At 39.5% G+C, this 27,724-nt stretch overlaps 1 protein-coding gene and 1 long non-coding RNA gene across 4 annotated transcripts in view; one reads left to right on the top strand and one right to left on the bottom strand.

Moving 5' to 3' along the window:
- Positions 1-27,724, top strand: part of gse1b (Gse1 coiled-coil protein b) — a 245,807-nt gene that overhangs the window by 212,727 nt on the left and 5,356 nt on the right. For 2 of the 3 annotated variants that reach the window (XM_082182838.1, XM_082182840.1), the window contains 11 exons: positions 3,371-3,582; positions 14,887-15,053; positions 17,445-17,642; positions 19,175-19,354; positions 19,876-20,210; positions 20,694-21,027; positions 21,354-21,964; positions 22,592-22,704; positions 22,859-23,120; positions 23,378-23,491; positions 25,464-25,847. In XM_082182838.1, the coding sequence (XP_082038964.1) occupies positions 3,371-3,582; positions 14,887-15,053; positions 17,445-17,642; positions 19,175-19,354; positions 19,876-20,210; positions 20,694-21,027; positions 21,354-21,964; positions 22,592-22,704; positions 22,859-23,120; positions 23,378-23,491; positions 25,464-25,847 (2,910 nt within the window). The remainder of the gene's footprint in view (positions 1-3,370; positions 3,583-14,886; positions 15,054-17,444; positions 17,643-19,174; positions 19,355-19,875; positions 20,211-20,693; positions 21,028-21,353; positions 21,965-22,591; positions 22,705-22,858; positions 23,121-23,377; positions 23,492-25,463; positions 25,848-27,724) is intronic. The other variant, XM_082182839.1, reaches the window with a different exon arrangement.
- On the bottom strand, positions 7,318-13,987 carry LOC309508554. Its single transcript, XR_014209540.1, has 3 exons — positions 8,194-13,987; positions 7,622-8,005; positions 7,318-7,436 (listed from the first exon to the last, which is right to left on the bottom strand). It is a non-coding gene; the product is annotated as an uncharacterized lncRNA (long non-coding RNA).

Here is a 27,724-nt window from a genome sequence, read left to right on the forward strand (position 1 = left end):
GTTGTTTTTATAAGATAAAGTTCAAGTGAACCAAAAATGTAAGTTTTCATTAAAAAAAATTCATGTATTTGTACCTGTTATTCAGTAAGGCTCATTAAAAGGTATTTTTTAGAAGATGGTTTTATCCTGTTTATTGCTATTTGGCACTAATGCAACCTAGAGCTGCTTGATTCAGGATAAATAGAGAATCACATTTGATTTTTTTTAAATAGAGATCACGATTCTCCCACAATTCTAAATAGACAACTAAACAAAATAACATAGCCTACATAGCTGTTTCATACCTATACATGTCAACTGCTTTCCCTGGCTCAGGGGCAGCAGCAGTGCAGATCTTAATGTTCCGCTGTAATCTTACTTGTCAAAGCTTTAATAGGCACAGCCGAATCGTTGGCATTTTGGAATAAGATTTCTTGGGTGTTTGAATTGATTGTGATCTTTCAACGATTAATCGTGCACCTCTTATGCAACCTCTTAACCTTTTTCAAAATAACCCGTTGCAGCCCTTTTTCAGTCAGGAATGTGATGCTACATGAGTAATGGATACTGGTTTTTGGAACAGAATTGTGTGTGTGACCATGTGTGTGTGTGTACACGCGCAATAATCAGCTTGTGTTAAATGACTGAACAAGACAGGAGGAGACGCTCGGGTCTTTACTGAGACTCAGCTGTTAATTGCTGTTGTGGACTCACTCTCTCTCACTCTCATACTCTCCCTCTCTTTCTTTCTCTCTCTGCCTGCATGCATGTTTAATGGTGTGCAGCTGTAATTACTGCAGCAAGCGTCTCTTCACCTCCGCTCACCTTTGCTCCTCCTTTGCTGTTGACAGAAACCTTTGTGGCGTCTTTCTTAAAAGCTTTCTGCAGAGAACACCAGCTCCTAATGGCTTGTCCCAAGACAGGCCTGTGCCATGAATGTCTTGACATTTGAATGAGCATGGCTGAGATGACTGAAAACGGGTTCTTATTCCGATTATTATCCGGCTTCATTTTTAAGACAATATCAGATCCAAACCTTTGAATGAGTATTTTTCTGCCAATGTGAGTGAGTTCACGTAGTGTATTGCGTACACTATTGGCTGGTGCTGGTCATGTGTGTGATGCGTGTGATGCTGGCCAATAGTGAGCCTTCGTTCTGACGTTGCGCTGCGCTGTTACACGTGAACTCACGTCAGAGACCCACACAGAAAAAAATGAATAGTTGAATAAAGTCGTTATATTTATTTGTTTTTTTGCGCTCAAAAGTATTCTTGTCGTTTGATAAACTAACTTTCCGGGCCGGCAAGTTTGAGGGTGAGTAATTACTGATAGAATTTTCATTTTTGGGTGAACTAACCCTTTAAGGCTTGTGAGATTTAATGTACCATAGTTTCCACACCTTGTAAAAATTGATTGCTGAGAGGAAAAATAAAAACTGCATTGGTGTATGTCACATTTTATTATTCCTTCTGGAAATAATGTAAAATGCTGGTAAATAAAAGGAAACGTTGTAAAACAGTATAAACACTTGAAAACAAACATATTGTCACGTTCTGTGGTTGTTTTCATTGGTTGTCATGGCAATACATTGGTTTATTGATTATATCACTCCTGATTCATTTCAGTTCATTATCTGGTGTGTATAAATTGACCTTATTTTTCTCAGTTAATTGCCTAGTGTTGTATGTGCCTTAACACTGTTTTGTTTGTTTCTCTTGTTGGATATCGTTATTTTGTGTTATTTAATAAATGTTTATGCTGCATTTAGATCTGCTGTTCTTACCTTGTCTTCATCAAAACGTAACACATGTATTTATGTGTATATTTTTTTGTAGACAACATTTATTATAAACACCAAGCCTATTTGAGGCAAAACTGAATTACCTGCATGAGGGAAATGCACAAATAAGAATGAATGAATGAAAAATTATCTCTGAAGAGAGATAAAAACTGAAACCCACAAGATAAAACATTTCTGTACGAACACGCACATCAGTAATGTCTAAACAATAAAAGCAAACATATGACTTAATCTAAATTTATGGGGACACGTACGTCTCATGGTACAAATTCAAATATTTCCATATTCACACATTTGGTTGCTAAACTTGTGCTAACAAAATGCACAGGATGTAATCATAACAGACTAGCCTAAATAAAACGGATGCAGCGGCTAGAGACATTCCTCATTTATACGTACACACACACACATATTACATATTAGTTAAAAAGACTTCAAATTTAGACATTTTTTTCCGTGGGACATCATTCACTTTCATTGATTGAATGGAAAAAGATGCCATGAAAGTGAATGGTGACTGAAGCTGTATTCTGCTTCACATCATCTTTGAGGTTGACGAAATTAAAAAAAATTTAGCTGATCTATTCCTTTTTTTTTCTTGTAAATTGGCAAGTGTTTGTTTTAGACCCTGCTCACAGCGGACAGACTGAGAGAAAGATGGAGTGCGAGGAGAGGTGCGATAATGATAACAGTTTTAGAGAGCGATGATCAAGCACTGGCCTGTGATTGACTGAATGTCCATGCTGATAAGACTTCAGGACTTAACACACCGTCTCTCTCCCCTCTGTTTCTCTATCTTTGTCTTTTCTCTCATCCTAGCTTGTCCTGTCATCTGTCCTCCTCCATAAATATCCCTCCCCGTTCACTGTCTCCATCTAATGTTTGCCGTAGGCTGTGTGTCTGTCTCTCCACTCCATGAGACATTTATATTTACAGTATATAGTATGTGTTTTTTCCACTTAAAGCTGTACTAGTCAAAAAGAAACTGGTGCGCACAAGTGTCGAGCTGCATTTGCAAGAAGCTGGTGCAGTGTGTGTGTGTTTGCAGTGTTTCAGTTTGCTTTTATTTACAAGCTACAATCTCACACAGAAACAGCATGATTTTCAATCTTACCCATATGTTTAAAGAGACAAATATCCTGAAAAATGGCACGAACTTGACCAGTAAATGGATAATATCCATGTCGCCTTTGGCTTTTGGCTTGCTTAATTGGGGACACTAAATATTCAACAATATTATTATTGATCTGCCTGCATTGACACCATTACATAACACCATTATAACTGAACTGAGCTGGACGATGACATCACTGTTTATCACTGCTATATATATATATATATATATATATATATATATATATATATATATATATATACAACAAAAATTAACCATCGCTGAACTTACTTAAGCTGGACTATGACGCTATTTTCTTCTAGATCTGCTGTACAGCCGAAACAAACTGCATTATTTTCCTGTTATCTCTGTAAAGCTGCTTTGAAACAATCTGTATTGTAAAGAGCTCTACATAAATAAAGGTGACTTGACTAAATCACTGATGAACTCTTTCTCTCCTGTGTCTTGTTGTTTAGCAGGATCTTCCATCAGCAGCGAGTCGTCTCCTGTCTCATCTCCGGCCACTAACCACAGCTCACCAGTCAGTACACCCAAGCGGGGCCCCATGGGTCCAGTTATAGTGCCTCCTGGGGGACACAGCGTACCCAGTACCCCACCTGTGGTCACCATAGCCCCCACCAAAACTGTCAACGGCCTGTGGAGGAGCGAGAGCCGACCTGTACGAGAGGTAAAGTTAAACATTCACATCGATTCAAGAGTTCTCTTCCAAACCATAGTGAGCTCTCTCACTGTATACATAGACATCTTCCTAACGGACATGCTAACAGTGTTGTTTCTGAGGTTCCGTTCAATAATGTGTACAACACCGTGCTCAAGACATTTGGATTAATTCCTGCAGTTGATTTCAGTAGAACATTAGCATGTTGCAAAGGTAATAAGCTAATTTGTAGTACACACAAATACTGATCAAAATGGGCAATTTTGAAGTATATGGGTCTTTAATTCTTTGTATTAAAATGTAAGGTTTATTTTGTGTCACTTTATAAAAGCAACATGCCACTCGAAGCTTTGGGAAAAAAAAGTGGCTTATTGCTTCATTGAATTATGCTTACATTCACAATCACATACGCACAGTGCTGGATTTCCATATGGCTTGTAAATCAGTGTGTCAGAATGTGTGACATATGTTCGGGTGACATGCAGCCTAAAAACAGGACCAGCCCCCCATCACACACACGCCCTCTGCCCCCAGTGTTAAACAATGGCCCCACAAAGGCACTAAACATCCCTTAAACTGAGGCTCTATAGACCTTATGTAGCCCCGCCCCTTTTCAGCGCTCCGCTCGTTGTCTTTTGACTTCCGGTCTGTATTTTCACAGCAATCTTGCATATTTATGAATGAACGGCTCGTTTTAAAATCTTCCCGGTCTACTGACATTTGTTAAGACATCTGCTTTAAACATTACAATCCTCATGATAACTTTCCTTAACTTTATATTAAGTAAATCCACTTCAAAAGCGAATTACTCCTGGACAGCAATGCCATAGGAATATACAGAGCGACCGCAAAAACGGAAGTTCAAAGACAATATTCTAAAGATGGCGGCGCCCGCGTTTCTCTGGCACATAAGGTCTATAGATTTCCCCCACTGCCTCGACCCCTGACCCTCTGGTTACATTAGCCTACAGAGATATTCCTGAATCACAAACTGTCTCCTTCTCCGCTCACTGTAACTTCAGTATGATTTTTCTCAGTTGGTGTCACACATAGTTGTATGAGTTTTACTGAGATGTGTGATGTAAGTGTGGAGTCCTCACTCTGCTCAGGTGGCGTCTCTTCCTGCCTGACTGACTGCCAGACAAAAGCCACAGAGACATAGAGACAGAGGGGTCAGGCATCAGGCGGCCCGGGCTCCATCACAACACAATCCTCTTTCATTTTTAATGTGCATAAGCTGCACCACACACCTGTTGGCCTATACACACACACACATTTATAGCTCTATGAAAGAGGACATGTCATAGACTTCTGTTGATTTCACAAACTAATTATAATGACTGCAGTGTAATCTGAACCATACCCCAAAAGAAAATTTGACGTTGCCACAATTGAGTTCGCCAGGTTTTGTCAGAACTTTTGTCAGAAAGTTGTCCCTAAACTCTGGCTAGTAAACCCACATGTGCACACAGAGCTTGTATGTAATGCAGTCAACGACCAGAAGAGATCATAACAGTTACCATTTACTTTCTATTATTGCAATGTGGTTTTTTTTTTTTTTTTTTTTTTACCAGTTAGAATGACCATAAAAATGTGATACTCTGATTATTTAAAATGTCAGACACAGTAGTGTTAATAGAGAGGAATTTAAAATCACCTGTTGAACACATCGGCATTAAAGGGGTCGAGCTGGATTATTTTTTAATTTTTTTTTATATTCTCTGAGGTCCACTTGTAATGTTATCAAGATTTTAATTTAGAAATATTAGACTATTTTATATCTGTTTTTGACCCTCTCTCTCAAAAACTCTGTTTTGATGTGACATTCAAGACTTTGAAGTAAACACCCAGTGCTATGATTGGGTAACAGTTTTGCATATTAAAATAATTTTCAACGGTCACTACCATTACATTTGTGGAATTGTTTTGAAAACTTCCGATGTTAAACAAATAGCTTGTTACATAGTTGAGCTTTTTTCAACAATGTGAAACATTTATGCATATTACATATGCTTTATAAGTCTTGATTGTGGCAAATAAAGTTTAAGTACTTGGAGTTACCACAGTTATAATGGACAAAGGATGAATTATGAAATGATGAATGAATGTACCATTGTTTTGTCACACTGTCATTCTTAAATTCATAGTTCATTCTTTTTTTTTTTGTGAAAAACAAATACAATTAATACATTGTCATTTGCAGTCTAGTGTTTTAAATAAAATTAAATGTGTTGTAATGTCTTACTGATGACAAAACAGATGTCACTCACTGGAGCTTTTATTCAGGATTACAGTGAATGCCTTAGATCAGGGCTATTCAATTACAAATTCAGTTGGGCCAGATTTTCAAACCAAGAAGGTTAGCTGGGCCAGTCATTTCAGCGGCGAAGCTGAATACATTTTAATTTGATTTTAATAATAAAATTATTTATTTTTATTTGTATTTGATCATATAGATCAAAACCATAACAAAAGCAGCATTCTCTACATGCTTTCTTCCATGTCTGATAATCCAATTCATTAACCGGATAAAAGGAAAGAACAGAAAATCACAACTATGAAGTTTGACTGCGGCGCTGAGGTATAAATTGTTCCCTGAGTTCCCCAATGAGCGCACAGAGAAGAGGGGCTGTGGTGGCGGAGCCGAGGCTCGACAGAACAGAGATCACCAGGGCAGGTAGCAGGAGAAATAAGGTATGGTCGGGCGAGACGCGAGAGGGAGAGAGAGGAAGCAGGACAAAAAACAAAACGGCACTTGCAGTCTGAAAAAGCACGACACGGCACAGCAAGACAAGACAAAACAAGGCAATAATGAAAGAAGGTCACAAGCGATAGCGTTGCACTACATACAATAACGGTCTGACAAAAGACTGAACACGAGTTGATCTAAAATAGGGGAACATTATGAGGAATAATTAGCAACAGGTGTGACGGTGAACACAAATGAGAATTAAGGATAACAAGTGGGAGGGGAAATGCCATAAGGAGCACATTGCGAGCTGTCAAAACTAAACCTATGTACTCAAAGACAACAGGGCACGCAGACAAACACAACACAACACTGCAGATCAGACCTAAGTCATGACAATAAATACTCAGTACATATCAAACGATCTGACACCAGGAAACAATTCATGACCCCTTTAAGATTAACTGAATCACACAAACATGAATCTCAGGATTCTCTCTGGGCCACATTGTAACAGACAAGCCTGTAACCAAGTCTTTTATCTGCAGTTTTTCTTCCTCACCGCTAGCGCCTAAATGCGCTCCTTAAGTAAAGGTGGGTTTGTAGAGGAAGTTAGCAACAAACATCATCAGCAAGGCATACTTTTAAATAACAGGAAAGAAAACAAATCCTTACTTTAAATTGAGCTTGAAATGGAACATTTCCCAACCAGGACATAGCACAAATGCAGGTAAGCCATGGGCTGCGTTCGAAACCGCATACTTCCCTACTATATAGTAGGGGAAAAGCAGTAGGCGAGCAAAAAAGTATGTACGAATCCTTAGTATTCATAAAAGAGTAGGCGAGAATTACCTGCGTGACGTACTAATTCTCGAGAGATTTGGACGTGCGTATACTTATAGTGCGTTCAAATATGCCTACTTACCTACTATATAGTTGGAGAAAACAGTACGTGAAAGGAGTACATCAGTATTCACAAAAGAGTAGGCGAGAAGTTCCCGGATGATCATCTGCTTCCGCCCAGATTTTCGAGTGCTCAACCGATGGATACTTTTCTATCCCAGGAGGCCACGCGAGAGGATACGTCATAATCGAACATCGTGGAGATCGGCGACGCGGGTGCTTTCAAATGTGAGTAAACACGGTTCCTTGTGTTAAAATTGCTTTTGTTGAACTACTGTAGAGTAAATTGTTGAAGGTGTAAAGACGTTAGACAGTATAGTTGTGATTTTGCTGTAAAAACACATTTATTATATATAGCTATCAGGGGAGCTCCAGTAAGCACACGTGTACGTATCTAAAGTGGATTTGCATAAACCATATACATCTTAAAGATGCTCATTTTAAATGTCTATTTACATCTGACAGGGAAAACTTATATAAGTATTGCAGATGAGCACATCACAACATGAAATAGACATCTGAGTGATGTTTATTATGTAAGAATTCACTGTTGTCAACACTGCTTACATTAGATAAATTATCTTTAAGTAAGGTAAATAAACAAATCTATAAAGTAAATAAACATAAGTTATATATTTTATTTGTCAATTTGTATTGTTGATAAATTGAGGAACATTCATGTTTGATCAAAAGTGAGTTAACACATCAGCAACAACCTTAACATGTAAATGTAGTGTTGAGTTCATAAATCACAGAGGTAACGTGAATCTTGTCTGGATGTTACAGGGTCAGATGAACAGATGTGTGTTTATCCGGTGGAGAGTGGCTGAAGAAGGTATACTACAGAAATGAATAACATTTTTTTTTTTTTTTTTTTTTTTTAAAAGAAGGAAAAAAAAAGAAATGAATAACATATTATTCACATAGAAATTAATATATTTAAATATGAAATATTAAGTTGTAGTTTAATTTCAAACAGCGCTATTACAACACTTTTCTGATTCTTGATTTCTGTGCATTTGCTGCACAGCTTTTGTGGTGGAGCAGGACCTGCAAGGAAAGTTGATGGCTGCATTTGTGGGGGGGAAAAAGGGTATTTTAGGGATCTTACTAAAATATAAAGTAAGATCATTTTGTTACTTCTAATACAATCAAATGACATTGTGCTGTTAAAATGACTGCTTTTGTATTATGTTTGTGTATTTTTGTAGGATCTGAAATGTCAGCAGACTGGTGTGAGCACTGAGGATGAGGAGCCCAGAGCTGAATCCTGGAAACGGTACCATGGATGAGACCGCTCCATCACTCCACCTGCTCTTATTGCCTCCGATTGTGAAGCACAGCGCAGCTCGGAACAACCTCAGGCACAAAGGCACGGCTCACCTCTGGCGGTCAGCTGCTTCATCAGAATAAAGCCACAGAATGGGAACCGCTGTGTTGAGATGGCAGTAGGATTTGGGGTTCACTGCCTGTAAATACATGATTGTAGTTTGAATAAAGTTTCATGTGTTGTTGACTTGTATATGCATTTGTTTATTGATGGTTACTTTTATTTGTTCTTTTACTAATTTATTCATGTTTCTTATCGTTGTCAGTAAATAAAATATAATTATTTAATTAATGCATTAATTCATTACTTGACTGAATTTTTGTATGTTTTCACTGCATTTATCTAGAGTGTATTCATGCATAGCTATGTCATAGGACAAAACAAATTACATTTTGCTTGTTTTATTAAATTATATAATTTTCAGTAAAACAAAGCTAATATAATTAAGTACTGGCCAGTGTTACTTATTGAAATTAAGTACCTACTCAGTGAGTATGCGGTTTCAGACGCAGCCATGCTTTCTACTGCTGCTGTTCTGCTAACTTCCTCTACAAACCCACCTTTACTTAACAAGCACATTTAGGTGCCATAGCACCCCTAGCGGTGAGGAAGAGAACCTGCAGATAAAAGACTGGTAACACGCTTGTCTGTTACATTTTACCCCCAAATCAGATCTTAGTGTAGTGTGACAAAAAAATACTACTGCCATTTACTCCTACTGTTCTTGCATTTAAATGAATTTAAAGAGAGTCACATCATTGTGAATAAAAGATATTTAGTTATAATAATAAAATAAATAATAATTTGTTACATTTATATAGCGCTTTTCTGGGTACTCACCACCACCAATGTGCAGCATCCACCTGGGTGATGCAACGGCAGCCATATTGCGCCAGAATGCCCACCACACACCAGCTTATTGGTGGAGAAGAGACTGAGTGATGAAGCCAATCAGTATATGGGGATGATTAGGAGGCCATGATGGACAGAGGCCAATGGGCAAATTTGGCCAGGATGCCGGTGTTAAACCTCTACTCTTTCGAAGGACATCCTGGGATGTCATTTGTAATGACCACAGAGAGTCAGGACCTCGGTTTAACGTCTCATCTGAAGGACAGTGCTCTTTGACAGTATAGGTTCCCCATCACTATACTGGGGTGTTAGAACCCACACAGACCACAGGGTGAGCACCCCCTGCTGGCCTCACTAACACCTCTACCAGCAGCAACCTGGATTGCTCAGGAGGTCTCCCATCTAGATTCTAACCAGGCTCAACCCTGCTTAGCTTCAGTAGGCAACCAGTCTTGGGCTACAGGGTGATATAGCTACTGGCTAGTTACCGCATTGCTCTTTTTTGACTATTTTCCTATAGATTAGCTTAGAATAAAATGGAAAGTACTGGTCCAGGATGCTGATTGGTCAGCCTAGTGTTCCAGTGATTTATATGGTAACAGTGTTCTTAAAAGCCAATTCACACCACGCCGACAGGTGGCTACAGAAACCATATTTTGTCGGGTTTTGTCAGATCAGTGTTACCCCTGTCGAGTCTGTTGGCATGTGTCGGCGATTGAACATCTTTAATTGGAATTCAAATGTCTGAGATATAACGTGCTGTAATCTGGCATTGGTCTGAGTCTGTCGGTGCAGTGTGAATTGGCCTTAATGTGTTTCTAATATTTTTATGTTGAAATTGGTTAATAAAAGCAATACGACATTTAAGGTTGTGCAATACTGTGAATATACTTCACTGTCTGTCATGCCTAACAGCATCCTTTAATCGTGACTATACTAACAATATAGCATACCCTCTCATAGTTTATTTCTTAAATGAACAACCCTGCAGTTTTCCAGCATAGGATAAAGATCAAATGGAAGATGTTTACAGAATTTGACAGCCCCAGAGATCTCTGTCTGTTTGATTTATACTGTTATATCAAATGAGAGGCGCAGAAATGTCTTCCAGACTCTGTTAATGATGCTTTATGGATTTCAATAACCTCTGTACACCGCAGTTAAATATCATTAGCCACGACACACATAAAGAAAAAGCGATGTGGTTAATGGCGAGGTCTTTGCCTTCTCCAGCAGCCTGTTCTGTGCTCAATAAATGAATCAGGGTGGGGAAAGTTAGTGGTCCATCTCAAGTTTTCCTATTTAATATGTGCTCACGGGAGTGTTAAGAGAGGAAGGCACGGTTCAAAGGGGCAACTGTGGGTGCATGGTTTGAGGTTGCTTTGTTTCACTGTTTGCTAAGTGAAGCATGTTATAACAACAAGAGGCAAGGAAGAGAGGAAGTCACAACATTAGAGGTGTTTAATTTTTGATGTCACATCCTGCAGTTAATTGTCCTCTAAATGGGCTTTACTGTAGCTCTGACAAGCTAAAAAGAGCTTAACAGTGTGGTTCTGGGTGTGAAAATCCCATTCATTTTCTCATTAGAGTAATATATAATATAATCGTATAGACCTTTATAACCCTCTGGGGTCTGAGGTGTTTTCTGGGTCCTGGAGGTGTTCTGACATGCTCTGACATGCTCTGACATTTGTGCTTAGTTCTGTTACTTGTGACATTTTCATGGCTAAAGTCTTATTACACTGTATTCAGCACAAACTCTGCTACAATAATATGTCAGCAACGTGTATGTTAAAGTTTGTAGTTTTGAGAATGACGTTTATGCGTGGTTGGTGAAAAAACGAAATTAAAATTTCACTGAAATAAGGTCATGAAACCCTAAATGATTATTTCTTCACAAGACTTTTGAAAATTGTATCACGTAGCCTAGAATATTTGCTTCAAAACTATGTGAAAATCATCCTGCGTACTCATTCAGATAAAACAATATATTGACTTAAAATTTTTAAGACATGTTTTGTGTAAGAAAGCTGTATGCAAGGAGGCACATCATGAATATTGATGTGTTTCACACCTGAGAGAGACAAAGACCCTCCCATAATGGCCCTATCAGGTGCTATCAGGCCCCTGTCATTATGAGGAACCTTGCACAAAGAATGAGTAGAGATTTAAAAAAGAATGGCTTTTTGATTGTTTGGATTTATTTACAACACAACATAATCCAAAGATACACAACAAAGGACAAAAAAAGCACATTATTGAACACACTGATCTAAAGACAGAGACTTGAACAGTTACATAACTTTGTGCCATTTCTGAAATATAGTAAATACCTGTCATTTCCAAGGTGTTTGATTTTTCATTTTACCATGTTCATGTACAGAGACTCATGTGAATGTTTAAGTCAGCAGGACTCATCAGTGGCATCTGGTCCCTATAAAAAAATAAAATAAAAAACGAAACAACTGTGAACATGCTGATATCAAGATAAACTATAGGCTGCACGATTTTGGGAATACATTATAGATTTTTCTGGTTAAAATTGCGATTTAAAATGCACAAAATACATATATATAATGAACACCAGGTTTGTCGTGCCTTGTAGGCATGTAGGGCTGCATAAAATAATAATAACAATAGTCTATAGCAGGCGGCCTATAAATCATTAAAAATTAACACTTCAGTAACACTACACTAGAGAAAAATATATGGATTATTAGCCTGGATGCCAGCCGAACTTAGCCCTGCCCACAACATTTTTAGGTCGGGAAGTTCGGTCTGGACTTGATCCGTTGTGGAGCAATTATGCTCAAACCAGAGCTGTTCGGACCAATCAAATTGTCTGGGCGGGCTGTATACGGTGATGGACAGATGATCAACAGTAACGTAATCATCCACGTCACCAAAGAGCGCTTGGGTTGAATTCGTTTACAACAAAGATGACTGCCGCTGGAGAATTGAGATTTCACGAGTTCACACTTACAAATAAGTCAGATGGAATAAAGGCATATTTGGCGTGCTGTCCGAGGAGAGGCTCCGGCCTCGGTATTTGGCCCGAACCCAAAGTACTCCCCCCGTATTCCAGGCTGTGGAAGAACAAGCCAAGAGTGAGTGGAGGGATAATTCTAAAGAGAGATCGACCAATCAGAAAAGTTACACACGAAGCACTACTAATGATAAGTCTCTCTATACTCTCAACAGTTTGGAGTGTTTTGCAATAAATGTAAAGTAGATTGTTTATACTTATAATCAATGACTGTAAGTCAATATTTTTGTAAATTTTACTGTTCATTTGCAATGGTTCTTTTGTCCCTTTTTTTTGTGCAATATTGTGATTTATTCTAAAGCCGAGTCTCTTTTTTTAAAGAGCAGAGGAAATGAATGGGAAAATACTTCCGGACCATGTTGTTCCTTATTGAGAGGATACTCTGCTGAAAGATTCATTGTGTTTCTCTTCTTGTGACTTATAGGCTTGCTGCAATAGTCAGTGTTGCCAGTGTTACCGGTGTTCAGCCACAACATCAGTTACATCCCTTGCCCACTGTGGCACCGCCCCCATCGTCGTTTAGATTTTATAGTAATAAAAATCATTTAGTTCAGTTAGAGAACAGACACTGCAATTAAACGAACAGAACAGGCGAACAAGAGTTGTTGCACAGATCAGCAGCAAGAGTCAGATTTCACCTCACTTCTCCCATTTAGCCTCACTCCTGACTGACAAGACAATGGAGGAAGATTTGGTTTCAAAGTGAAATGTAAAAGTGCCTATTTAAGTGAGTTTGGAATTGTACTGTTTATTTGTTGTGTTGTTCATTAAGAATAATAATGAACCCACCAGTCAAGCAATTGACGGACCCGAATTGGCGCTAACTGGGGTTCGTAGGGGACTAGCGGAGGGTTTTTTAGGGTGAATTGATGACATTTTTGTGGACAGAAGTTTGCAGCATTTCACCAATATTCCAACAATATAAAATCTTGATGATTTGACATGTTAAAAGCTTGAGGGTTTAAAGATTTGGGGCCCTATTTTAACGATCTGAAACGCAAGTGTCAAGCGCAAAGCGCAAGTAACTTTGTGGGCGGGTCTTGGGCGCTGTTGCTATTTTCCCGGCGGGATAAATGACTCTTGCGCCCGGCGCAAATCTAAAAGGGGTTGGTCTGAAGTAGCTTCATTATTCATAGGTATGGTTTGGGCGTAACGTGAAATAAACCAATCAGGGCGTCATCTCACATTCCCTTTAAGAGCAGGCGCGCTTGTTCTAAAGCGGATTCCTATTATAACGGCGGAGTTGCCAGGCGCGCGCCAGGAGCGGTTCACAGCCGAGGAGACCGACGTTCTCGTCAGGGCCGTAAAACACAGAGAAGTGACGTTGGGGATGGAGAAACCCACCCAAATTAACTTCGGTTTAATTTGGGTAAATGTGTAAGCTAGATGTATGCTTTTATAATAAACTATCTATCTATCTATCTATCTATCTATCTATCTATCTATCTATCTATCTATCGTAATAATGTATTATTTGCAAAAATGAAAACTGCTGCTTCTGTGTAGATGAGAGAATCAAAGTGTATGCGCGTTGTGCACACGCTACATTGATTATGGCCAAGCATGCGCTCTTAAAATAGCATATGAATAACATGCGCAATTAGCCTGGAACATCCAGATGCGCCACTGACTTTAAACTAGTTTTTTTCGGTCAGTGGCGGAATTGTTTTCTAAACGTGCAAAATAGCATGAGGGAACGTTTGCGCCGGAACACGCCTCCTCTTTGCGCTGAACCGCAAGTGTATTTCTTAGTTAACCGACGTGCGTCTGTGGAGGGAAAAGCGTGCTTTGCGCGGGTGCAAAATAGGAATGATACATGCGTCGGTGTACAAAGTTAATTGCGCTGGGTGCAAGATAGGGCCCTTGTAGTGTTAGTTGCTTTAAAAGTAAATCTTTCCATTGTCTCAGCAGTAACAATATGAGATAAAAACAATATTTCATATAAAATAAAATGTCATATCACAGTTCAAATTGCAAACACAATATATGACTCAATAATCACAATGTAATTTTTTGGCCAAGTCTTGCACTCTGAGGGCATTTATATATAAAGAATAATAAATAAATAAAAAGATATATGTTTCCTTGCATGTCAGTGACCTTAAACTGTTAAATTATTGAAATATTAACTTAGCCTTAAGGGAGTACTTCAAATAAATATTTTACATCTGAGTTCGGCTAACAAAAAAAGTTTGAGGCTGGAGCATGTGGAGTGGAAATGCCTCTAGAGCACCATCTGCAGTGGTTTGTGCCGGAGTGAACACGTCAAGCATAAACAAGGCTTTACATATTGTTGAAAGTTTTAGGCACATCTGAGAAATGCTGTTGATTATGGGGTTTGCTTGGGGTTAGGCAGCATGTGTGTGTCATTCAGTGTGTGGGGATGTTCATTTGGAGGCAGGCTCCTTTCAGGACTCAATTCTGTTCTCATTGTGTTAAAGAAGTTGTAATTGCACACTTCTCACACAAAGCTCTCCTCTCTTGTCTTTTTAGGCAGAGTCAGGTCCCCGTGGACTCAGCCGGGACAGGTTAAGTTCAGAGTCTTCTTCTACTCAAGAGAAGGGGGGTCCCACTGTTTCAGCCCACCTAATTGGAAACCCTTACGCATTTGGCTTGACGCCCGCATCTGTGATGCAGGACTCACGCTTTCAGCCCCTTAAGTGAGTATTACTGACCTCCTTCCTTCCCAAGAGTGCTACTATACTATTATTTCAATTCTTGTCTTCCTTAAAATACACTGACTAAAAAAAGCAAAGTGAAATGTGCTCCAGTAAAATTTTTAATTTTGGTAAAGATAATTATAGTTTCATATTTTGAGTAATAATATTATTAATAATAATAATAAGACATCTGTTGAAACATGTTAGGAAGATATTGTAAATGCATTACAGTGGTTTAAAAAAAGTGTCTGTTCAATTAAGTCACACTTAGAAATATATGAATGGCATTGCATTAGATGATAAAACATACAATCAAGAAAGCATGAACACAAAAAGAAGCTTTAAAAAGCTTTGAAATAAGTCACAGCCTTTTGTGGTTTGGTACACGCACTAAGCCATATCATAATTTGGATTTTAGTTCAAGTTACAGATACTTTGCCAAATCAATAGTGCAAAACACAATGTGAGAGATCTTTTATGTTATGATAAATGTAAAAATAGTTTCAGTTCATTATGAAACTGTGGCAGTCTAGGTAATTAATGGTGAACTGAACACTGGTTAATTATTAATAAAAATACAGATGTTGATTGTTAGTTCATATTAGCTCAGGTCCATTAAATAATATGAACAAGTACAACTTTCCATGTATTTAGTAAATGTTGAAATTAATACTAACTAAGATTAATATATGCTTTGGATGTATTTTTCATTATTAGTTCATGTAAACTAATGTAGTTAACTAACGTTAACAAATGAAACCTTATTGTAAAGTGATTCCTTTCCACTTTGTTACTGTCATTTTAAAGCTAAAATTCACAAGATGTGTGGAGAGGCCTTAAAGTCAAGTCAAGTCAAGTTTATTTGTATAGCGCTTTTCACAATACAGATTGTATCAAAGCAGCTTCACAGTATTAAATTTAAATAATACAACAAAGTTTGTTTCAAGAGGAATTGATTGATTGATAAAATTAAATTAAATATCCCCAAAATATCCCCAACTGAGCAAGCCAAAGGCAACAGTGGCAAGGAACCGAAAAACTCCATCAAGTGACCTAATGGTGTCCTAAAACTCCATCAGGTGACCTAATGGAGAAAAAAAACCTTGGGAGAACCCAGGCTCAGTCGGGGGCCAGTTCTCCTCTGGCATTTATGAGCTAGAGGCCGGATTGTAGTTTGAACTGTGGGATTATATGAATGCCTGGCTGAAGAGATGCGACTTTAATCTAGTTTTAAACTGGGAGAGCGAGTCTGAGCAACGAACAGTATCAGGAAGACTATTCCAGAGTTTTGGAGCCAAATGTGAAAATGCTCTCCCTCCTTTGGTGGTTCTGAATATCCTAGGTATGACCAAAAGCCTTGAATTTAGTGATCTTAAAGAGCGCGATGGATTATAGGGTGATAGAAGATCCGTTAAATAGACTGGAGCTTAAGCCGTTTAGGGCTTTATAAGTCAGTAGCAATACCTTGTAATTAATATGGAACTTTATAGGTAACCAATGCAGTGATGATAAAATCGGTGTTATATGATCATATTTTCTTGATCTCGTAAGAACTCTAGCGGCGGCATTTTGGACTAACTGTAGCTTGTTTATTGAGGATGCAGGACAACCAGCTAATAAGGCATTACAGTAATCCAGTCTCGAGGTCATGAATGCATGAACTAACTTTTCTGCATCAGAAACTGATAGCATATTACGTAGCTTAGCAATGTTTCTAAGGTGGAAAAAGGCTGTTTTTGTAACATATGAAATATGATTTTCAAAAGACAGGTTAAAGCCTCCCATCTAGTGATGTCCCAGTACCAAATTTCAGTTTCAATACCCAATTTTTTTCCCAGTTCTCTGGACCAATTTTGATACCATAGCATTTAACTATTTGAAAATAAAATATGAAATTAGTTAATTATTAATGCTATTCATAATTATAAGTTAATAATACATTAAAACATTAGATTTTGATTCACATGTGCTGAACCACAAAAACATTAGCCTTTAGATATTGTTCTATTAAGTAAGCATTGTATTAAAAAAATCTAATGAAAAGTTACAAACTGAAAAACAAAGAAACACATTACAGGTAAGAGACCAGACCCGCATTTAATTACAGTTGCCACTCCCGAAACTTTGCGGTGTGTACTTGGCAGAATAGAAACCTTTGAAAGCAGCTGCCTGTAAGTGGGTAACGGATTGACACAGTACTATTGGTACTGCAGAAAGGCTGGTATTGTTGCGTTTTTAAATTAAAGTATCATCTTACCGAAGTATCATTACTTTTTTCACATCACTTTTCCCATCCTACTTTAGGCACAACTCATGAAAGCACATCCTTCTCCTTTTTCATTTTTTATTGGCTCTATTGCTTTAAATTATCTTCTTCTGTTTCACTGACAGTCTGCCCCGTCAGATGCCACATGCTGTGCCCCCGACCAGTGTTCCTGAGGAATATCTGAGGGGGTTTCGTCCTTACACCACAGCCGAGGAGTTACGCATGCCCTCGTTACCACTGGGGCTTGATCCTGCCACTGCTGCAGCTGCTGCTGCCTACTACCATCCTGGATACCTGCACCACCCCTCCTTCTCACACTACAGGTACACAATCATGCAACAATTAACACATTTAAACCCCTAGAGACATTAGCTGAGACTTGAGAATGCAACGAAACAAAAGAAGTGATGATTCTGTCATCATTTACTCTCTTTCAGATAGGGCTGGGGGGTATGACGATATATATCATGGCGACGATATAAAGTTTCTATCGTTAGAGATTTTGCTATATCGCTTATATTGCAGTATGTAAATATATCCGCATAGCAGATGCAAAACTTGAGTTAATCGCAATAAGCTGTGAAAAACAAACTCAATGCGGTGCTCGTGCTGACACCCCTGAAGCACGCGCACAGAAAGACGCCTCTCAGACAGCATGCCATCCCAAATTCTGTTTTCTTTTGTGGCTTATCCCGCTTAAATTGTCAAATACACTGACAATTATGTCAAAATGTCTATAGTGTACAGTTCACATAAACACAGTTGATTATGTCTATATTATTATATTATATTAGGTATATATATAAACCTAATATACCTGCTGCTATCTGTCATTTAATGTTAATAAAACAACAAAAGACAAAGATAAAATCACTCACTGCTCTTGACTGAATTTCTTTTGTGTCTTTAATAAGAATCAATTTATATTTTATTCATACAGAGAAGACTATGCAGTGTTAACGCCAAACGAGGTTTCTCAATAGTTTCTTTAAAAAAAAGGTCTAACATATTAGGAATCCTTTCAGCTGTGTTGCTATGTGTCATGAGTAGGTAATTGAGTAGACGAACACTCTGTCTAGAGCAAACGCAAGCATCTCACTTATAATAAACCATTTCAACATATCTGCACTTTTATAGACATGACACACCACAACTAGTTGAGACTGTTTACACTGGACAAATCAAAGTAAACATTATAAACTGGTACATTTGTCTTTCTGAACGGGTGCATGATGATGCTGTATGTTATTGAAGCGTCCATTGTATCATGTTGCATCACAATGCCCTGTTTGATTAAACATGTTCATGCCCTGTTTAATCTTTGAAGTTCTAAATGCAGCTAATTTTGGCTTGCACTTTTGTAACCGAAGCTGAATGTCTTTTCCCATGTAATGCATCAGACATGGTCCCACACCGGGTAAACACACTTGGGCTCTGCCTGCTTGAGTAGCCTCGCCCCAAACTGAGGGGATAGCTCTCAATGTTTTGAAGGTGCATGTTTACTTTTTTGGGAAAGATAAACCTATACTTATAGTAATCAATGAACAATAAACTGGGTTAAAAGAATGTATTATAACATAAAAATTCTTACATACTTCACCTTTAAAGAGCTTGAGTATTTTAATGGCAGATGAGATAACTTCAGCAAGCTCTAATGAAAAACAAAACATCATCAGTTGGTGAGATTGCTAATATAGTTGCTGGTCAGGATGCACAGACAAAAACAGCATGGTTTTGAAAGAGCCACAGGGTTCACATTTTTTAGAGCAGTCAATCTATGAATGGCTTATTTATAGCTGACTAATCATCTGCTTTTTTAAAAAGTTTGCGTAAAGTATATCTTTGTCTTTCTTAGAATGGATGATCCATTCTGTCTGTCAGCGCTGAGGTCGCCATTCTATCAACTGCCTACAGGGGGAGCTCTACCTCCTCTACACCCATCTGCAGTACACATGCACCTGCCAGGGGTGCGTTACCCTGGAGACCTAAGCCACCCCTCACTGTCTAGCCTACAGTCTGAGCGCTTGTCAGAGAGGTATGCAACAACACCTTGATTATATGTCAACATTAATAACGGAATATATAAATGTGTTATTACCTGATACATCACTATACCATATAATATTGTACCACAGTCATGTTTTTTGTGATACGTTCATGTAAAAGAGTCCCTGTGTATACGACTGCAGCATTTTACAGCATTATATTCTTCTTGCAGATATTATTTTGTATACAAAATAAAATAATATATGTTAATAATGATACTGAATATTATAATTTAAGTAGCGCTCTGACTCCAACTAATAGTTAAAGATATTGCTTCTTTAAATATCATTAATGCAGGTTAGCTACTCTATTTATAGCTTGTAGTGTAACTTAAAAAGGGGACTGTGGTTCAACTAGTTTAAATTCATTAGTAGCTTGGACAAGCTCTTTCTGGACAAACTTCAGAAGTAGCTTCACCAACACTTCAGGACATTCACAAACAAAAACCCATATTCCCCATATGTTTCTGTAGTTTGAGCTCATCTGTATGTGTGTGGTGTGTCTCCACAGACTTCAGATGGAGGACGAGCTGCGACAGAGAGAGCGAGAGCGAGAGAGAGAGAGAGAGCGAGGGAAAGAGCGAGAACGCGAGGCCGAGCGAGAAAAAGAGCGCGAGCGAGAGAGGGAGAGAGAGAAGGAGCTGGAGCGTGAGAGAGACAGAGAGCGAGAACGAGAGCGAGAGAGGGAAAAAGAGAGAGAGCGTGAGAGAGAGATGGAGCGACAGAAGGAGAGGGCGGCACGAGAGAAGGCTGTGGAGAGCCACTATCTGGCTGAGCTTCATGGGCTGAGAGGCCCTCCAGACGACAGGGCCAAACCTGCAGACAGAATCACTACGAACAGACCTGGTATGAATATTGATTCACATGTTCTGAACCACAAAAAGAATATGAATGCTTAGGTGAATGCTTGATGGTCTTAAATATTTAGGAGTGGAACGTGACCTGGACATAAGATTCACTCCACTGGTCCCGCTCGATTTAAGTGTATTTTATAAGTTGCGATGTAATGGAAATACCAGTATCAGATATTTTTGTTCCATATTGTGACAAACACCAGAGTGAAATGTATTATGTATTAATTCAAGTTATTGTTTGGATTGAAGCCGATCTGAATACTAGTATTCTCAGTCGATTGAATGAAAGGGCCGGATTTAAGCTGACTAAATGATTGGAGAAGTCCGGCATGAAATGTATGCATGGATGAATCGTTAACAATAAGATTAATAAGATTCATTTAGAAAATGGATAATGCGCATTATATAATCTTTGTCTCACTTGTGTGAGCCATCATTCTATGCAGCTAAACATTATGCCTATTATTTCCCCCAGATAAAACCAAAGAGCCCATCCTTACAACCCCTAAACCCATCCAGCCTGGACTCCACCACTCTCTAAACTCCACCCACCACCCTGTGCCCAGCCTCGTCTCCACCCATGGCATGTATCTGGGCCCTGGGGGGGCGGGACCTGCCAGTCTGACAGCGGCCACCATGATGCTGCGCAATAATGAAGAAGAGCGCTGGTTGGCCCGGCAACGGAAGCTACGGCAAGAGAAAGAGGACAGGCAGTACCAGGTGTCAGAATTCCGTCAGCAGGTCCTAGACCAGCACCTGGACCTGGGCAGACAGGGGGAAATTCCAGACCTGCATATAGAGGGACACAGGTAGGGGCGTTTTCACACTGGTGGTTGAGGAATCTACAAGAGTCTAGTTTGTTTGGTTGGGGTATCAGAGTAATGGTTCAAAATTGGTATAAATCCAGTTGCCTTCAATGAGCAGCTCAGATTTTTACATCTTATACAGTGTATGAAAGACTGATACAAGTGCCGCAGTTAAGTTTGGGTTGAAAAACCTTGGGACATTAATGTGGCTTTAGTTTCGTGGCTTTAGTTTCGTAGCATTGCAGAGGTCATAGCTAACAGAGATTGGAAAATGTGTATGTGTGTGCGTGTGTGTGTGATTAGTAATTACAGATTATTTCCTCTTTTAGACCTGTACCAAACCACCACGAGCCCAACAGCAGGGATCGTGACCGGGACAGAGACACCCATCCTCTCCTGGGAGCTCCGCCCCCTCTTATCTCCCCAAAACACCAGCACAAAGACCAGGCCCCCCCACCACCAACCACGCTCTGGAACCCTGCGTCGCTCATCGAGACGACCTCCGACTCTAGACGCACCTTGCACGACCCCCCGAGTCTGGGTCACTACGATATCAGTCGGCTTCCCTTACCCCACTCCAAACACGAGCGGCATTACAACTCTGAAAAGCTGGAAGAGGGATCTCGGAAAAAGGACAGTCTGGATAAATATCCCCCCATCCGGCCCAGTGGGTTCTCTGAGCCGAACACTTTCTTGGCAGAGCTGGAAAAATCCACCCAGAGCTTCCTGAACCAGCAGAGGGCACCGCTGAGTCTTTCAGGGCCGTACGGAGAGCTGAGCTCAGGCCTGAAGTCCAGCGGGTCTTTTAAGAGCCTCCAGGGGCATTCACGCCTCGCACCGGATGCCATGTTAGTGTATGATGAGTTCCTGCAGCAGCACAGACGAGCGGTCAGCAAACTAGACCTGGAGGAGAGAAGACGCAGAGAAGCCAGAGAGAAAGGTAAGTGGAAACAGAGAAACTGAAAATGCTGTTCACACAGCCCAGAAAAATGATAATTACCACAAATTATTGGTCGTGGTTTACGAATATTGTTTCTATAGAGCATCTATAGAGCAGGACAGCCAACTGCAGGTATTATGCTGCTGAGTAATATATTTTTAGTGTAAGCAAATGAGATGATATAAATGAAATATAGAAGTAGAAAACAGACTACTGACAAGGCATGGTAAATTTTCAGTAGCTTAAAGCTACAATATTTTTATATAGCAAACACTTCTATTAATTGCATGATGATGAGCCAATAAAAACAATCTTGAAATGGCCATATATCTGCAGATTAAGCCCCAAGTACACATCAAATATTGAATGTGTGAAATGTGCATGACGTAATGGCGCCTTCAATACAGCAGACAATGGACAATTATGAAACTTTCTAGTGCCACACGTGGTACATGTTATTAAATGAGGTTTACTTTGAGGGCTACGTGTTTGGCACTAAGCATACGTGTCAAAACTGAAGTTTTCTTTGGCCTTTATTCTTACTGGTTTTTTTTCCAATGGGACTAGCTTGAATCATTTGAAGGTAATTTCTAAGTGTTAATGAATGTTCAATGATATCTTTTGTAGGTTACTTCTACGAGCTGGACGACTCTTATGATGAGAGTGATGAGGAAGAGGTGCGAGCTCATCTCAGGAGGGTCGCTGAACAGCCGCCACTCAAACTAGACGATTCCACTGAGGTAAATCCCCACAACATCATGCATGACTACCAGAGTACTGCTTGCAAGTATTTTTTCTTTGTGTAGATTTTTGGTTCTTTGGGGATCCCATCACATCTCACACGTCCCAGTAAAAGCAGTATTTATTGATCAATGTACCTCTCTCTTCCTACAGAAGATGGAGTTTCTGCAGATGTTTGACCTGACGACTCTGGCCCGTCGGGAGGAGATGATGGAGGTGAAGAGGAGGAAAAGGAGGCGCATGCTGAGAGAGAGAAGTCCCTCCCCGCCAGCTATTCAGAGCAAGCGGCCATCTCCTGCCCCCCTAATAACCCGCTTTACCCCAGAGGACATGAACAAAAGCCCTGAGCTGGAGGACAAGAAACGCTTCCTCACCATCTTCAGCCTCAACCACATCACACAGCAGCAGAGAAGAGGTACTCATGCGGTTTATCATGTTCATACTGATGCTGTATGTTTGTTTTATATTTCTCTGGAAATGTTCACACTAGAGTTTACTTCAGAGTCATAATACAATTTGAAGCAAGATGGTCAAAGTCTCGATGTGGACCATGTGTGAAGCAACTTTACTTTCGCCTCAGAGCTTCCGGCAGCAAACAAACACCAAGATGCTATCACAAGCTGTACCTCTAATGTCTGTCTGTCTCTTTCTCTTTTCCTTCCTGTGTTTCAGATAATGAGAGGGTTGAGGAACTGTTGCAGGCCATAAAAAAGAAGAGTGTGACTCTAGACAACATCAGACACAACCCTCACCCGCTGTCCAAGAGCCCTGCAGCCCCGTACTTGGGTCAGTTTGCACTTCTCCCTGTTCACGCGTGCGTTTGTGCTTGTGCACATGTGTTTATCCACCCAGTGACTCTTGCGTCAGCACACATCAGTGTGTCATCAGTGTGTGAAAGCAGTTGACAGCGACAGATGTTCTTTACTGTCTGTTTTCTCAGCTCATTACCATGAGACATACTGAATGTTTCACTGTGTGGATGAACCTCAGGAGATGTGCGGTATGGTAACCTGCATACTTTCAGCTCTAGCTCTGTACACAGCATCTGTGGTAGACTGTCAGGGATGGACCAAAAACACATCATGATAACATGTTAATTGCCTGACTAAATTTTAGAATATTTTTCAAATCCAATAAAAATATGAAAAACATGCTTCACTTTTAATTATGTGATCATGGTGGCATTTTGGGTGGTACAATTTGTTAGTGGGGGACAGTGATACTAGTGAGACCAATCCACAATCTGACTTCTGACTTGTAATTCAGCCTGGGATTAAACCACACCATGTTGCTTAATTTGGCCAGAGGAGAACTGGCCCCCCGATTGAGCCTGGTTTCTCCCAAGTTTTTTTTTCTCCATTCTGTCACCTGGTGGAGTTTGGGTTCTTTGCCACTATCGCCTCTGGCTTGCTTAGTTAGGGACATTTAATTTTCAGCAATATTATTGATCTGAATGAACTGATACTATTTAATGAGAACTGAACTGGGATGGGCAATGACATCACTGTTTTCTGAAGAACTGCTTTATAGCCGAATTGAACTAATTTAATAATTGATGATCTTTACAACGGAACTGAATCAGCACTGAACAATGACGCTTTTTTTAGAGCTGCTTTACAGCTGAATTGAATTGATCATTGATCACTGTATAGCTGCTTTGAAACAATCTGTATTGTATAAAGCGCTATAAAAATAAAGTTGACTTGACAGTTTCCTTTCACACTGTACAGAGATGAATAGAGGGCAATAGACTGCATGTCATGTTTTTGAAAACAGAGCAAAAATATTTGACAGTTAATATTTTAGCTGTAAAGTTTTTCAAATCCTTTTAAGGCGGATGAAAAACAATCATTGCTTCTATTGTGAATGTATTTTCTTTAACATGTTCTGTATTGTTTACACATTGTGGAATGAATTAGAATTGTTGTCTGTAGTAATTGTGAGGAGGCCATAAATGCTGAAGCTGAAAATGTACTAATATAAATATACTAAGCATACGATATGTGATATTCCCAGGGCCGGGGGGAGACAATCCAGCACTCTGGGCAAAATAGGAAAATACCGCCCCCTACTTTCAAATTTTTAAGAGGAAAAAATGGCAATTTATCACATATTGACCCCTACTGTTTACTTAAGACAGGTGTAATGAATTAATATAGTTGACTCACCATTTAAAAGAGGACCTTTCTTGTTTTGGCTGCTGCAAACTCTTCAATTACCTTGGAGTAATCCAATTTGCGACATATTTGGTGCTCAATTGAAATTTCGGACAATCCATTCAAACGATCTTGTGACACTGGCTATGTTTACATGCACACCTTTTGTTTCAATAAAACTAAATTAATTTGATTGATGAATCCGAACGCAGTTTACATGAACACTAAATAAAGTGATCGGGTTGATGTGCACGTTTATATGTCACAAGCTTCAAATCAGAATTGATTTTTTGACATGCGCATACTGCACAAATATACATGGTTTCCCGTTGTTTGCACATAACTATTCTTCTACATTGGTTCTTTATTTGTTTTAAACGTAGCCATTGTCGATCACAGATAGTTCTTCACAAGTTTGAGAAGCTCATGTTTGTCATGGTGGTCCTCCCTCTAGTGTCTGGCGCCCTGGGCAATTGCCCAGTTTGCCCGGTGCTTCTGCTTCAGTCCACTCTGGTCAAGAGCCTATTTGATGTTTTTCTGTCCATGAATTAATAAACCAGCATGCAAACATTAGATTGTAATTTTGTTTTGTTTTATTGCAGACACGTCATCTCAGTCTCCAGTCCAATCCGAAGAGCTGCTGAATGGACGGCCCCCCAGTCCTTCCCCATCCGTGTCCGTGCCCCAGCCCCCAGCAGACCCCCTGTCCATCTCGGATCAGCACCAATCCCTCTCGGATCCCTTGAGACCGAAAGACTCTCCCTTGCCTGCTGCATTACCTGACAAAGGTCGAGCCAACGACAGCATCCCGGGCAAGAGCTCTAGTCTGCTGAACAGTGTTCGACAGCCCCCATTCACTAAAGAGAGTTCCGTTAGTGTCAACGGAAAGACCAAACCGTGGGAGAGCTTCATTGCAGAGGAGTTTGCCCAGCAGTTCCATGAATCAGTACTGCAGTCCACCCAAAAAGCCCTTCAGAAGAGTAAAGGTAGTTAGCAGTTCAAATTCTCTTTCAGATTGTGGTATTTCATTACTTATTCAACACTAACTTTGCAACAACAGTGTCTTGGTGTCTGTTCATACCAAAAGAAACGCAACTAATGACATGAACTTCAGGGAAAGTATATGAATAAAAACACAGCATCACTAAAATGTAACAGATGTGCTGTCACAGGATAGGAACAAAATCTGAAGCTGCATATATGTAAAAATTTGTGTTTTCTGTGCAAAGGGAGCCTTCAGATAAGAATTGCTTTGTTTCAACTCCTTATGTAGGCAATATTTTAGGGCATCATTGGTGACGTAAAGGCTGTTGCAAAAGGTAGGGAGCATAATTAAGCTGCCATCTATGATACTTAGTAGTTCTATTTAAGTTTTATGTAGGCCGTAGACAGCAAGGCACAGCATTCCTGCAGCTCAGCCGGTGGAGCAGCGTTTCTCAAAACCTGGTTTCCTGAAGGTACACACCAACATTTTGGATGTCTCCCTTATAGAACCCATCTATTTCAGGTCTTCAAGTCTTCACTGAGCTGAATCAGGTGTGATTGAGCAAGAAGAGTTAATAAATGTGCACTGTTGTTGTGTCTCCAGGAACAGGGAGACACTGTGTTAGTAATGTGGCTCGATTACCAGAGAACATTTTGCATAAATGAGCAGAGCTTTAGGATTCATTTAGTGTTGCTTTCGTCAACGAAAATTATGACGAAATATTGTCGTCAACGAACCGTTATGACCTGACGAAAACGAGACGAGACGAGACGTAAATGCTGGTCATGTGACGATGACTAAAATACATGTATTATGCAATATCGTTGACGAATAAAAACGAGACTAAATGTGGTTTACAAAATAAAAACTATGCTAAAATGTCTCTTCATTTTCGTTGACCAAAACGAGACGAGACGAAATGTTATAACGTCACGACGAATGAGAGAATTGTGCGTGAACCCAATAGCTTTGTCGGGTTTAAATTCTGGTTTGCGATCTGGTCACCCGATTATCAGCGAATTTAACAATATTACTCCATTAGTTATTCTATTAAAATGTCTCATTGATATATTTGACACATTCATAATCATTACTTTTGCCGGTTCTTTGTGACAGCTGTTAAGTGCGTTATTGGCAGCGTCTCTGGTTACGTTTCTTCATTGGTTCGCTTTTAATTAGGCCTATTATATTCGTATTATTTACTGTGGTAAAGTAGAAAAACGCTGTAGGACAGATAGCCTACATTTGTACTTGCATGTCAAATTATTTTTAACACAGTTTGTGCTTGTTATATTAGACATAGGGCGCGTCAAGTTTAGTTGTAAAGCACGCTTCACACGCGCGGGTGATTTTTAGTTTCACTTTCTCTGGCAGCGCAATCTCAAACATAGCCTAAATATCTCGCCCTTGTGAAGGATAAAATTCGCTCTTCAGACCAATTTACATCAAGAAGAAAACACGAAGTTATCATTTAAAGAGATCGATGGTCTCTTTCCTGCTCGTGTCCCAAATCCCTCTCAGAGAGCAGAGTGGTAGGCACGCGTCTTTGTGTGGAAATATAAAACAAGTTTTTTTTTATTTATTTTTTTTAAATAACCCCACCACCGCCGGTAGTTGGTTCATTACCACCGCGGTGTTAAAAAAACTGCCACCGTCACAGCCCTAAATATACTAAATAAGATAACCTTGTTTGAAATTCTATATTGACTGGGTTAAATAGAATTGCATTACTAAAAAGAGACTAAAATACAATTTTCATTGACTAAAACTAGACTAAAATGTCATCAGTTTTCGTCGACTAAAACTAGACTAAAATGTCATCAGTTTTCGTTGACTAAAACTAGACTAAAATGTCATCAGTTTTCGTCGACTAAAACT

Source organism: Leuciscus leuciscus, assembly GCF_965113295.1.
Source record: "Leuciscus leuciscus genome assembly, chromosome: 10".
Classification (NCBI taxonomy): domain Eukaryota; kingdom Metazoa; phylum Chordata; class Actinopteri; order Cypriniformes; family Leuciscidae; genus Leuciscus; species Leuciscus leuciscus.